At 45.9% G+C, this 12,151-nt stretch overlaps 1 protein-coding gene across 2 annotated transcripts in view; it reads right to left on the bottom strand.

Moving 5' to 3' along the window:
• CEPT1 (choline/ethanolamine phosphotransferase 1) overlaps positions 1–12,151 on the bottom strand; it is a 30,198-nt gene that overhangs the window by 17,743 nt on the left and 304 nt on the right. For both annotated transcript variants that reach the window (XM_048327625.1, XM_048327626.1), the window contains 3 exons: positions 10,488–10,888; positions 7,090–7,237; positions 5,898–6,039 (listed from right to left, as the gene is read on the bottom strand). In XM_048327625.1, coding sequence (XP_048183582.1) covers positions 5,898–6,039; positions 7,090–7,237; positions 10,488–10,826 — 629 coding nt within the window. In that variant the 5' untranslated portion in view covers positions 10,827–10,888. Of the gene's footprint in view, positions 1–5,897; positions 6,040–7,089; positions 7,238–10,487; positions 10,889–12,151 lie in introns of those variants that run through there.

Raw genomic sequence — 12,151 nt, 5'->3', positions numbered from 1 at the left:
TCATGAAAAAGTCCCAAATCGCAGCAGACAAGAAAAACACTCCTGCCTCAACAGAAAACAGAAGTTACAGGGCTGGAAAACTCACAGGGATCCATCTACCAGTTAATGCTCTGGTCTGGAAAATGATGATTCTTCCATCTGTCTTGCCCATATCTACTGAGCATGCAAGTGGGATTACTAAGGCTGGGCAATGAACTGGGAATCTGAGCAGGAGATAAAGGGCTGTTTTCTTAATGGAACCATAGCAGCAAGAAAGAATGTTCAACATCAGAACACGAGAGAAAGAAAGGCTGAGAGTCCCATGCTAGAAGTGCAAATGTTTAGTTATAAAGTTATTAGAGCTTTATCCTAACTCATTCCAAACCAGCAGTTTCACTTGGATGCAATGAAATACAACAGCATGAATAAAGCAAACTGTACAGAAAAAATGAGAACATGAATTAGAATTATTTCCAGCACCAGGAAATTCATGTTGAGGGAAAAATAATATTAAAAATGAGCCCCTTTCCTTGTTATAACACACCTCCAATATGTAAATTTTTCCTTCTGCAGCTCACAGAGGTAAATAGAAGTTGCACAGGTCAGGCAATAGCCATGTGCTTGTTATGTTGTAGTTCATTATTTCACAGAGCAGTGAGAACTCCAAGGATTTATCAGAACAATCAGGAGCAGCATCTCCCCACGTGACCAATGGAATCGTGGCTGAAAACGCTGTTAAGGGACTTGTGGGAGGAAGAGGAGGAGGAAGTGGAAAACCCCCCCACACCTCTTCCAGGAGCCCTCGGCAGCTGCACAGGTTTCTGTGATGCTGCCAGTGTGACTGAGAGAGCAGGAGCTGCAGGTCAGCAGCACCAAACTTCACACCCACCACAAAGACACTTCAACACGTGCTGCTTGCAAGCACAGAGAACCCAACACCCCCTGACATCAACAGAGGCTCTACTTAGCCTCAGACTCTCCTCTGCAAATAACCTGGGTGTAAAAGTTCTCCAAGAAAACTTTTGGAAAAACTCCTAAGATGGAAAGTTTTAAGCTCTGCAATCATGGGGATTATTGCCTTATCTCAGAGTGGAGATCCTGAGGCTGTTCCCAGGAGCAGTTTGTGCTAAACTCTGACTTGGAAGGTTTCCATCCCTGTATTTCAGAATTTGGTGTGCGTTGTCTATCCAAGACAAAACACCAACTCCTCCTCTGCCAAGGCTGAAGAGGAAGGTTGGCTTAGCTGCTTTCTGAAATCCAGCCTCATTTCCTCACCTCTCCTTTGGACCTTCGTGGCAGGAGTGGTGACAGGGCTCAGGTGAACCAACCCAACCTTCCCCCTTCCTGAACCAACTCATGATCCCCCAGGCTCTGGGGCCTGTACAGCTGCTCCAGAGTCACTGAACAGGAATGTTCCCCCAAATTCTCCAACTCTCCTCAAGAAAGGCTGTTTTGTCCAGCAGTCTGAATTCTTTTGCTTTCTCTGGGGATTATTATTCAAACAGCAAAGTAACCATTTTTAACTTTTCAGTTATATGAAAGCTGGTAAAAACTGATTCTTCCTCTCATATTTATGATATGCCTTTGTGAAGCCTCCTTGGAAACTAATTTCCATCTCATTGTGTCTACATTTACACATATATACACAGCTGTAATTCCTACCATTACCAACTTTTAGTATTTCCATTTAAAAAGGTTGGAATAAACAAGATAATGCAGTAACTTGAAGGAGAAATGCTGGAGACCATGGTACAGCAGCACACTCATGTCTCTGGATGGACCCTTGAGTGTTCAGTGCCCACAGGGTTTTTGCAATACCATTCAGCCCCTCCAGCACTTCCATCACAAACAAGTGCACCAGGACTTTACCTGAGCAGTTTGTGTCTCATGTCTCTCAAGAAAACACCCAGGTTGGACAAGGGGGAATGGCTTCCCACTGCCAGAGGGCAGGGTTAGATGGGATATCAGGGAGAAATTCTTCCCTGTGAGGGTGGGGAGGCCCTGGCACAGGGTGCCCAGAGCAGCTGGGGCTGCCCCATCCCTGAAGTGTCCAAGGCCAGGCTGGATGGGGCTTGGAGCAGCCTGGGACAGTGGAAGGTGTCCCTGCCCATGGCAGGGGTGGGACTGGATGAGTTTAAGGTCCCTTCCCACCCAACCAATTCCATGATTCTGTGATTCTGAGCTGTGCTGCAGAATCCAGCTCTGACAGGGACGGATGGCTCTGACCCCCTGGATGTGGGACAGCCCCTGCAGTCAGGCTGTGCTCTGACCTTGTGCAGCTGGAAACACCGTGAGCCTGCACACACCTGCTTGTCCTCCTGCACTTCCTGCAGGGACCAGGACCACTACTGAATCCAAGTGGGATAACCCTGCATTGGGGAAGAACCAGGTGATCACACCTGGGCTCCAGATAACATCAGGAAAATCCTTTCAGGATTTGTGCTCCGTATTCCCTAATGATCTGTTTTCTGCAGCATGTTCCTGAAGTATCAGACCTGCTTCCACAAGGACACAAGAAGGTCCATCGGGTCTTACCACTTTGATTTTTGGGATATGCAGGATAAAAGTCTCTGTTTCCAAAGCAGAGGTGTCCCAGTGACAGCACAGCTGCCCCAATACAGGACTCAGCACATGCTGTGCTGCAGCACAGCAAATCCACAACCCAGACAAACCAGTTCCTGTGCTGGAAACCAGGTCAGGAGAACCAAGTCATTATTTGGGCTGTTTCAACACCAAGTGTCTCTGCCATTAGAAAAATGTGATTTTTTTCTCGAATGTGCCAAGTATTCCTGTTCTTCCATAAGATCATTCTCAGATCAAGTGTTTAAGTAAAACTTCTGCATTTACCTCTACCCCTGCTGTTTCCTGCTGCCTTTGCACTGCTGGTATCATTACAGTGACTCTCCTGGAGCCTGCTCCACTTGCCTTGAGACACTTCCTGCTTCCTCCGGGGGAATTTTTAAGCAATACTGACCTCTAGCTATTTATTTGAGCTGTTCAACCAACACCAGTTGCTTTTTGAAGAAAGCAGTGCTTGCCAGGATCTAATGGAATTATGTGATCATTTGAAGATGGAGACAGATGACAGGACCTCATTGACTCAACTGATTATTCTACGTCCTGGAGCAGCACAGGGATCACCCCACAGCTGTCAGGGAGAAGACAAAGAAGCGACACAGCTGATGGATTCAGTAATTGGGCCCAACTGAAGTTTTCCTCCTCCACCTGCAGAATTCTATAGGAATCTTGCAGAATGGATCCCATTTCCTCCTCCCTCGGGGGAACTGATCTTGCCCTGCAGTCTGACATGCTCTGCTCAGCTTCAGACTTGCCAAGGCTGGTGCAGTGACACCAGACAGAATCATGGAATTGTGAATGTTGGAAAAGCCCTCCAGGATCATCAAGTCCAGCCTGACCAATCCCCACCCTGCCACCAGCCCTGAGCACTGAGTGCCACATACAGTTGTTCCTTGTGCACCTCCAGGGATGGGGACTCCACACCTCCCTGGGCAGCCCCTTCCAATGCCTGACCACCCTTTTCAGGAAGAAATTCCTCCTGATGTCCAACCTGAACCTCCCTGGCCCAGCCTGAGGCCGTTCCCTCTCCTCCTGTCCCTGTTCCCTGGCAGCAGAGCCCGACCCCCCCCGGCTGCCCCCTCCTGTCAGGGACTTGTGCAGAGCCACAAGGTCCCCCCTGAGCCTCCTTTGCTCCAGGCTGAGCCCCTTTCCCAGCTCCCTCAGCCGCTCCTGGGGCTCCAGCCCCTTCCCCATACATGAACCACACACTGTTCCACAAGCACACGCTTTGTTTGACACACTGATTGTTCTGGTTGTTTTAAGACAGACTTTTCCAGCAAGCCAGGCTGATTCTATAACTGAACATTTCAGGCCTGTGTGGAAAGAGTGAAGTACAGTCTCTCCCTTTAGCACCCTCTGCTCTTCCCCAAGTCATTTGATTATCGAGTTCTCTCTGCACTGAAATACAATTTCTTGGACACATCACAAATAGAGTAAGTGATAACTGTCTGCTCCTTCCTGCTGCTTCGGAATTAAGGCAAATCAAAACCACCATCACATTCCCCAAAACATCCCTACTACACCATCTCTCAGGATTTTTGAGAGTCACTACATGGGATACACAGACAGGAAAAACCTCCTGTGCACAAGGATCTTTCTGGGTCCTTTCAACAGCTGTCTCTGATCTCCCTTATTCAGGATTAAGGACACCTAAGTCTGTGCACTCCTGTGAATCTGAAAGGGTTGATAAAATACCTTTTTTTCAGTCTTAGATTAGTGAAACGAAAGCTTCATAAACAAAGTGTCAAACAGTCAATCTGTTAACTGGATAAATAGCCTCATGGGTTTTGCATTAAAATGAACATCAGCTTGTAACAGTCTATTAACCTTGTGACACAGGGCAAAAGAAGGAACAAATGTGTTTACTACACAGTGCTGTGATATCTAAATTAATGATACACACATTTAGGTGCTTATTGCCTGCTCTGAATTAGCTACATATTAACGGTCATCACATTCTTATAAGGCCAGGCAGAAACATCTAATTTGCTGAAAAATGCCTCCAAAATACAGACTCCTAACAAAGGAATGTTCCAGTGAACACCAGCACTGACCCAAACACTCCTCTGCAGCACAACAGCTGCAATTTGGGGGGGCTGATACTTCCATCTGTAAAGTCAAGCACATGTCAAGGTCGGGCTCTTTTGTTCTTTGATCAATAACCAGAAATCTTTGATTATCAGGGCCTTGTAAAGTTCAAAGGGAGCTAAAAGCATTCAGACCTTTGGTACAGCATGAGACTCCTAAAACAGGAAAATATTTGAGCCACATGTCTTATTATAAAGGTTTAAGTACCAGCATGGGATAGTTGGATAGTTTCACTCAATCTGCTTCAGTGTAGTCAGAGTGGGAAGAGAAATCTAGATTTTCTTCTTTTTTTCCTCCAATAGACATTTAAAACTGATCCAACATCTTAAATTTTTGATCAGAAACACAGAAGTTTCTCAAGAGAATCTACATTATCAAAACAGTATCCTGCCAATAAAAGCTGTCATATACAAGAGGCCCATAGTTGTACTGTTTTAGCAGTAACTGGGTACCTATAGACCAGAAATAAGTCTATTAGACATTTGTAGGTACTTGCTGTAGAATTGTTTCAAAATCCCACAAACTAAGGGCAAATTTCACTTTCCAGATGCAAAAAAAAAAAAAAACTTTCTGCAGTGCATTTATTTGAAATATATTTGTTAACTCTATGAATGCAAACACAGAATCAATTCTCAACATAGAATGCATTTATTTCCCCATTAAGGTTAGAGAATCCCACAGCTCACCAAGTCCTTGTGTTGTACCTCCCACCCACCCTCATCCAGCAGGAAGCAGGATTTCAGCTCCTGACCTTGGCATTGCAGTTTTGGTTCCATTATTGACAGAATCACAATGTGCACTAACCAAAAGGGATTCAGAACTTTAAATGGGAGGCACAATGGCAATTAATAAAGTGTATTTTAAGAGTTATGGTTAATATTAGCAATTAACTGCACATCACAATCAAGATGTATCAAGACAGAGTTCAATGAATGCTAAAGCCAGACCGCCGCCATCTGACCAAAGCATTCCAGTCTTGGGATAAAACACCAGGTACTTTCCATTACTTACTTAGCTTTACATCACATCAAAAGCTCTAATTAACTAACAGGCCAAAAGGATATTTTACTACTCCTAACACAAACTATGGGACATTCAGTAATAATTACAGATCCAACAGCTGCCACAAGCTCTAAGTGCGTCTCTATGGATAGAAACAATTTGCTACTGCTCTGAGGAGCTGCACTATGCTCACACAAGGTGCAATTCAGGAGGACAGGGTGCCTTTCCCCTTCTCTCAGGCAGGTACTTACATGCCGAAGCGCAGCGTCCCCGAGACGTACGTCTGCCAGTGCGCGCAGTAAAACATGAACGTCCCAGCAAAACAACAAAAGAACATCCAGTCAGGGTTGGTGCCCAGCTGCACAGCAATACAAGTTCCCAAAACCACAAAGACTGCAGAAGAAAATCAGTCACAGAGTGAAAAGGGTGGATGTGCGTAAGGATCCTCACCAGAGCAAAGCTAACAACAGGGCCCAGAGGAGGGACAGTGGGAAGGTTATCCTGGCATGGTTATTTCACAGACATGAGATTTAACACTTCCACTTGAAAAAATACAGGCTGTACAATGCAATTCAATCCATATCAGTGATTAAAAGCCATCAATATTAAGGGTTTCTAAGTCTCCTACATTTTTATGCCCAATCTCATTAAGGGACTTCAGTGATTTCTGCAGCTGCAGCCTGCAGCAAGTTTTGGGGTTTTCTCCTGCATTTGCCAGATATTTTTCCCTGTTTTCTGAATTTTTCTGATGCCATTAAGAAAATCGAAGGTCTGGATCCATTCGGGATGTGTAACATATCTACGCTTTCCCCTCCACCCTCTCCATACACAACTTTGATAAAGAATTCATAACATTTAAAGCATAAGACCTTTAGCATTTAAGGAACCCAAAACACCCAATCAGGAGTTGGACTCGATGATCTTGTGGCACCCTTGCAACACAGGATATTCTATGATTTTACACTTTTTTTCCAACGGGGTTAAACTTCAGGCTGGCTCAATGAGCTCCACCTACCCAGGAACTGACGTGGACAACTCTAATCTTAATCTCTGACTTGTGAAGTCCCACTGCTTAGGCTTAGACTTGTCTTGATATCACTCTGTATCAAGTCAATATGAAATAATACAGCAGAGTATTCTGACAACTTCTTACAGAAAACACTTTAGAACCAAGACTCTGCTAAAGCATCAAAGAGAAGCGCTGGCTCAAGTTAAATGAGTCACATGCTTAGTTTTGTTTTCAGTGTAACACAAGAGAAGACATTCAGCTGATCCAGAGCACTGTCTATGGAAAGAAAGGTGACTTTCTTGGTTGAAAGTGATACATTCAGCACTATCAGTTGTCCTTTCTTCAGTAAAGAAGCTTTTTTATTGTATTGTAGATTTGATCCCTGAAACAGAGTCATTTAATCCTCCTACTTCAATTAAAAATGACAACAATACCTGTGGACAGTGAATCACAGCCATGATCAAAAAGCTCTCCTAACGGAGTGCTGCTATTTGTCCTTCTTGCTTGTTTTCCATCTATAGCATCCAGGGACTGGTAGATGAAAAGGCCACAAGCACAAGCAATATATGCCCATGGAGGTGCCTAAGAGAGAAAGGCAATCACAATAAGGTTTAAAAAAATCTTTAGAAAGAAGCCTGCAGCTGAGCTGTCCCACAGCCTGACACTACAGCTCTCCCTTTGCACATACGTCCTCCTCACCCAGGGACCTCTGAGCAGCTGGTCCTTGCAAGGACAGACAGAATGGGTTGTGACATGTGGAATGTAAATAAACCAGTAACAGATTAATAGCTACAGCCTCTGCTCTAAAGCATGAAGCTGCACTGTACAGCTGGAAAAATTCTAATACTGCATTTGCAAAGTGGTGCAGAACCAAATCCTTGTTAAATACATGCAAGTTGTCCCAGTGATTTCAGAAACTTGGGAACTTTTAGCCCCCACCTTTGTCACAAACAGAGCTCATCTACACCAGCCCTCCACCACTCACCAGTTGAGAACTGTGTCACTGCCAGTGACTTTGAGTCCAAGAACATTTCCAGAGCTCTGCAGCACAGCCCCTCCACCACCAACTGTTCCCTCCAGTACGAGGCACCAGCAGCTTTGCCAAATCTACGTCAAGAACCCTGAATAGTCACATCCATGACAGCAACTTTTACTCTGACAGAAATACAAACAATGCCAAAGCCCTGCTAGAGCAAAGATTACAATCCAAGCTTTTTTATGCTTTTTGAAGCATAAACCCTTAAGAACATAAAAGTCACAGCGTTGCCATTACTCTGTCTCAGTTTACACATCCATAAATCAGATATTATTGGCTATTTTGCAATCTTCACATTTGACACACTTTACAGAAGTGAGCATTTATGAGCAGCTTCATTTTACAGACCACACCAACGAAATCCAAATACAGCTTACTCAAGCTGACCTGCCTCTCATAAAGCCCTGGAGTCCAGCTGATTTTGGCCAACACAACCATGACTAATTTGTAGCACGTCAACCTAAATATATTTCCTTCTACAGCTTGCATTGCTCCTGTATTTACCAAAACAGTTCATTCTGCCCCAAAAGCTGCCATTGTGCTCTGCTTTCAGCAGTGTCTGTACAAACAGCACAAGGAGAGAAAGGGGAAACGTGTCACCCAAGAGCAGAGCACCATATTTAGCCAAGGTTCTGATGCTGCAGAATTCCACCCCATTTTTATCCCTCATGTACAGATTTTATCTGCCACAGCTAAGTTATATTGCATCACCCTGAAGGTTTCTCTATAAACTTAAAAATCAGTCTGCTGGCTCTCCTTTCTTAAAAGCTCCTTTCATTAGCAGTGTAGGTGTTTCCACTTAGACCTATTTATATCCCAGTAAGATTTCACAGCTCCCTCTCTATCCAGATAATTTTCCTTTTTTTTTTTTTTTTTTTTTTTTTTTAACTCAGGTACCATTCCATCAGTCAGCACTTTTCCTCCTCCCAGCTAAGCAGGAAGTATTTGCATCTCCTTTTCTCTCGGGCTGCACGAGGCCCTGAGCAATAGCTCTGCCCTGGCTGCACCTTTGAGCAACAGGAAGGGACGAGTCACTCTTGAAAAAAAGCAGAACTAAGGCTGGGGTACAAGGAGGAGAAAATTTACATCAGAAATCAATAGTGCTTTGGGGGGGAGGAGGAGGAGAAAGTCTGTTCCTGGAGTTTCAGAGCCCCATTTTCTTCCCCAGAGAGCTCCTTGACACTTAAAAAGCACCTCCCTGGTCATGCTGTGCCATGTGGCAAATTAGATCAGGCTGGAAGCTGCCTCAGCACTAAGTTATTTTTCAGTTCAAGTGAGGATAAAATCTCGTTCACCTCGCACAAAGTACTTCTCAAATTGTTAAACACCAAAGAGTGCCTTAACACAGCAGCCTGCAGCTAACTCTGACTTTCTGATGCTCTGAGTACAGCTACCCGGGAACTTCAGAAATTTAATTACCAACCAAAACACAACTGTTCTCCAAATTCTAAATTCTGCTCTGGTTCAGTGACCCAAACCAGCTCTGGGTTCAAAACGAATTTCAGGGCCTGAGTCCCCACATAACCCTGCTCAGAAGTAAACACAAGTTAAACCAACCCACACCATAATGCCACGGCCTGGAAAAGGAAGGAGCTGCTCCAAGTATTCCCTGCTCAAACTGAATAGTCACTGTTTATCTTACACCTGCCAAATTCCAGAGGTTATTGTGAAATAACCTATTTCAACAGATTTCTAGGGGAGGCAAACATCCCTTCCCCATGTCATAGATGGAGCAGGGATGCAGTGCTGACTGTGCCAGCCTACGTGGGGTTTTGGAGTCTGGTGGGGAACAAACTGCATCCTGCTGGACTCCCAATCCCAGCTGGGAGACTTGGTTAGGAAGGGGTTCAGGTATTTTAAAAGCTGGAACTCTTTGAGACATTCCCAGCTATTTGGTGTGTAACACATTTCTAATATCAAATAATTCCCTTTCTCAGTATATACACATAAAAGCAGCTTTTAAGATTGAACATTCAAGTGAAAGCTTTTCCAGTGCACAAAAATTAAAGTCTTCAAGTGCCTTATGAGGTAACTGGTGACAGAGAGAAGTTGAAATGCCTCAAAAGGACTTTTGTACCCCTGAAATCAGGTTAAAACAGCTCTGCTTAAGGCAGGTCAGGAGCTTTTAGTGCATTCAGAACAAAGAATAAAACCACCAACTTTTATCTGGCCTCCTCACAGCATGGCCACAGGTCAGGAACACAACTCCATGTTCCCACAGCTCCACCACACTGTGCCAGGACACAGAACCTGCTGGGGCCCAGGAAGGTGTCCCTGTGGCTCCCTGAGCTCAGTTTGGTCACACCAGCTTTGATATCTCAAGTGGCACCACTCTGGAGCTCAGTGCCTTGGCTCTGGTGCAGCCCCAGCATGTCCAACCCACCCAGCTCATGTGGCAACTCAGATCTCAGAGCCGAGGGGGGGTCACCCTGTCACAGGCACAGAAGGTAAACAGGCACCAACTCCTCCTGCCACGCAGGCCAGGCAGCTGCAGAGCCACTGCTCCAACTCCTGGTGGGGCTGAGCTTTGTGCAGCAGATCTCCCACGGCTGTTTTGGTGTCAGACCCTGCTCCACATGGGTGTGTTTGCCCCAGGAACTGCTGTCTCACTCCAGCATCCACACGTGCTCTCTCTGCAAGCCAGCATCACAGAGAGGCACAAACATTTACAGAGAACAGGTTACAAGGACGAGGACTGCAGGCTGAACAGCAAGAACCAGCTCTCCCCAAAGCAACAACCCACCCAAAACCAGTGACAGCCACCAAAACAAAGACTGTCAGGAGTCCTTAACTCACCTGTTCTGTAGCTGTTGGGCAGTAACATACTAGTAGCAGAGTTGTAAATATATTTATTAACAGTCCGATGATGGTGATCAGGTTGGGGGCAATCCAGGCTGGAACTCTCCCAACTAACCATTCCCAGTAGCCCTGCATGAGGGGCTCGAGCAGGGACCGTCCGGCACTCTGGTATTTGTGCTCCTCTAACCGTTTGAGCTGGTGCTTAGACAGGGGCGGCGTGGGCAGCTGCACCAGCTTGCTGAGCACGCAGGCGGCGGCGGGGCCGTGCCCACAGCCTGCGGGGCCCTCCAGGTGCGACTCCCCACATCGCCTCTTGATGCTCCGGTGCCCACTCATGGGTTGGGTGGCCTAGGAATTGTCTTGGGCAGGCAGCAGCTGGGCTGGAGAACCATAAGATCCTGCGACACAAAGGGGTGAGACACACCTGAGCGCACAACCGAGATTTTAGCATATCAAAAGTTTCCACGTGCTGCCCTAAAGAGCATTTCATTTGCCAGCAGCAAAGCAAGACAATTTTATAGGATTACCCCCCTGAAAGAGAAAGTTATTTGGAGAATTGCTGAAGGAACAACAAGAAATGAGCGTTCCCAATGCAGCTGTAAAACCCTGCATCCACCAGCCAAAACTCCAGCAGCAGCAGAAACTGCCAGCACAGCAGTGAGTTGTGTTACAGACTGGGGCACAGCCAGTCCCCTCACACCTCTCCCAGGACAGCATGTGACACCACTCAGGTCATCAACTGACAGCACTAAAAACTGTGCCAACACTGAGAAGTCTTAAGTTAAATTAGTTCGGAGCAGCTTTGTCTCCGTGGTGATGCTGAACAACCACCTAAAACCAGTTATGCACAGGTTTTTTTCAGATTTATGTTTGTTATTTCAGTTTTGCTGGAGCTTTTTTCTGCTCCAAATTTAACCCAGCTCATTGTCTGTTCAATTTTCAAGATATACAAGAAACAAGCTTTAGCTGGCCAGAGACAGCATGAGGCAGTTGGGAAAAGAAAATACAGGGTCAGGAACAGCTCTTCCAGCACAAACAAAGACCCTCACAATGTTCCATCTCCCTTGAAAGCAGGTGACCAGACAGATGTAACTCTCCACAGGAAGTAGAGGAGCAGTATCTGTAGGAGACAACCAGAAAAAAAAAAAAAAAAAAAAAAAAGAAAAAGAAAACCTCTGCTTTATTTGCTGGTTGAAGTCCAGCAAATAAAGCAGAGAAAGGAAGAAGACAGAGAGCTCCAAAGCCATCCATACTGCACAGGTAGAGAAAACAAGCTGTGCAAATCAAAGGTCACCACTGGCCCAAGAACAGGCGTTCTCAGCTCCACTCTCCACACCTTCAGCAAGGCAAATTCCAGCAGTGAAAAGCCACCTCAGGCGGCCCCGTCAGAGGGAGGAGAAGAGAAAGTGGCAGGGCCTTGGCAGTGCTCGATAAGCTCGGGGAGGAAACAGAGCTGCACCTCTCCAATCACCAGGAGACCAGACTTAGTCACTGCGGAGGTCCCTGTGGGTGTTGCCCTGGATGACCAGAAAAATTAGCCCCAGTGCATTAAACTGGGCTCTTCCCTCATCCTGAGGGGATGAGCCGGGGGAAAACAGCCCAGGAGCGCCTGGAGCTCCAAAACAAACGCCCGGCCCGGCTGCCGCGGGACTCCCACAGGG

Source organism: Corvus hawaiiensis, chromosome 24 (assembly GCF_020740725.1).
Source record: "Corvus hawaiiensis isolate bCorHaw1 chromosome 24, bCorHaw1.pri.cur, whole genome shotgun sequence".
In the NCBI taxonomy this organism is placed as follows: domain Eukaryota; kingdom Metazoa; phylum Chordata; class Aves; order Passeriformes; family Corvidae; genus Corvus; species Corvus hawaiiensis.
Note: the sequence above shows the minus strand (reverse complement) of the source record. Positions and strands in the feature narration are given on the sequence as shown.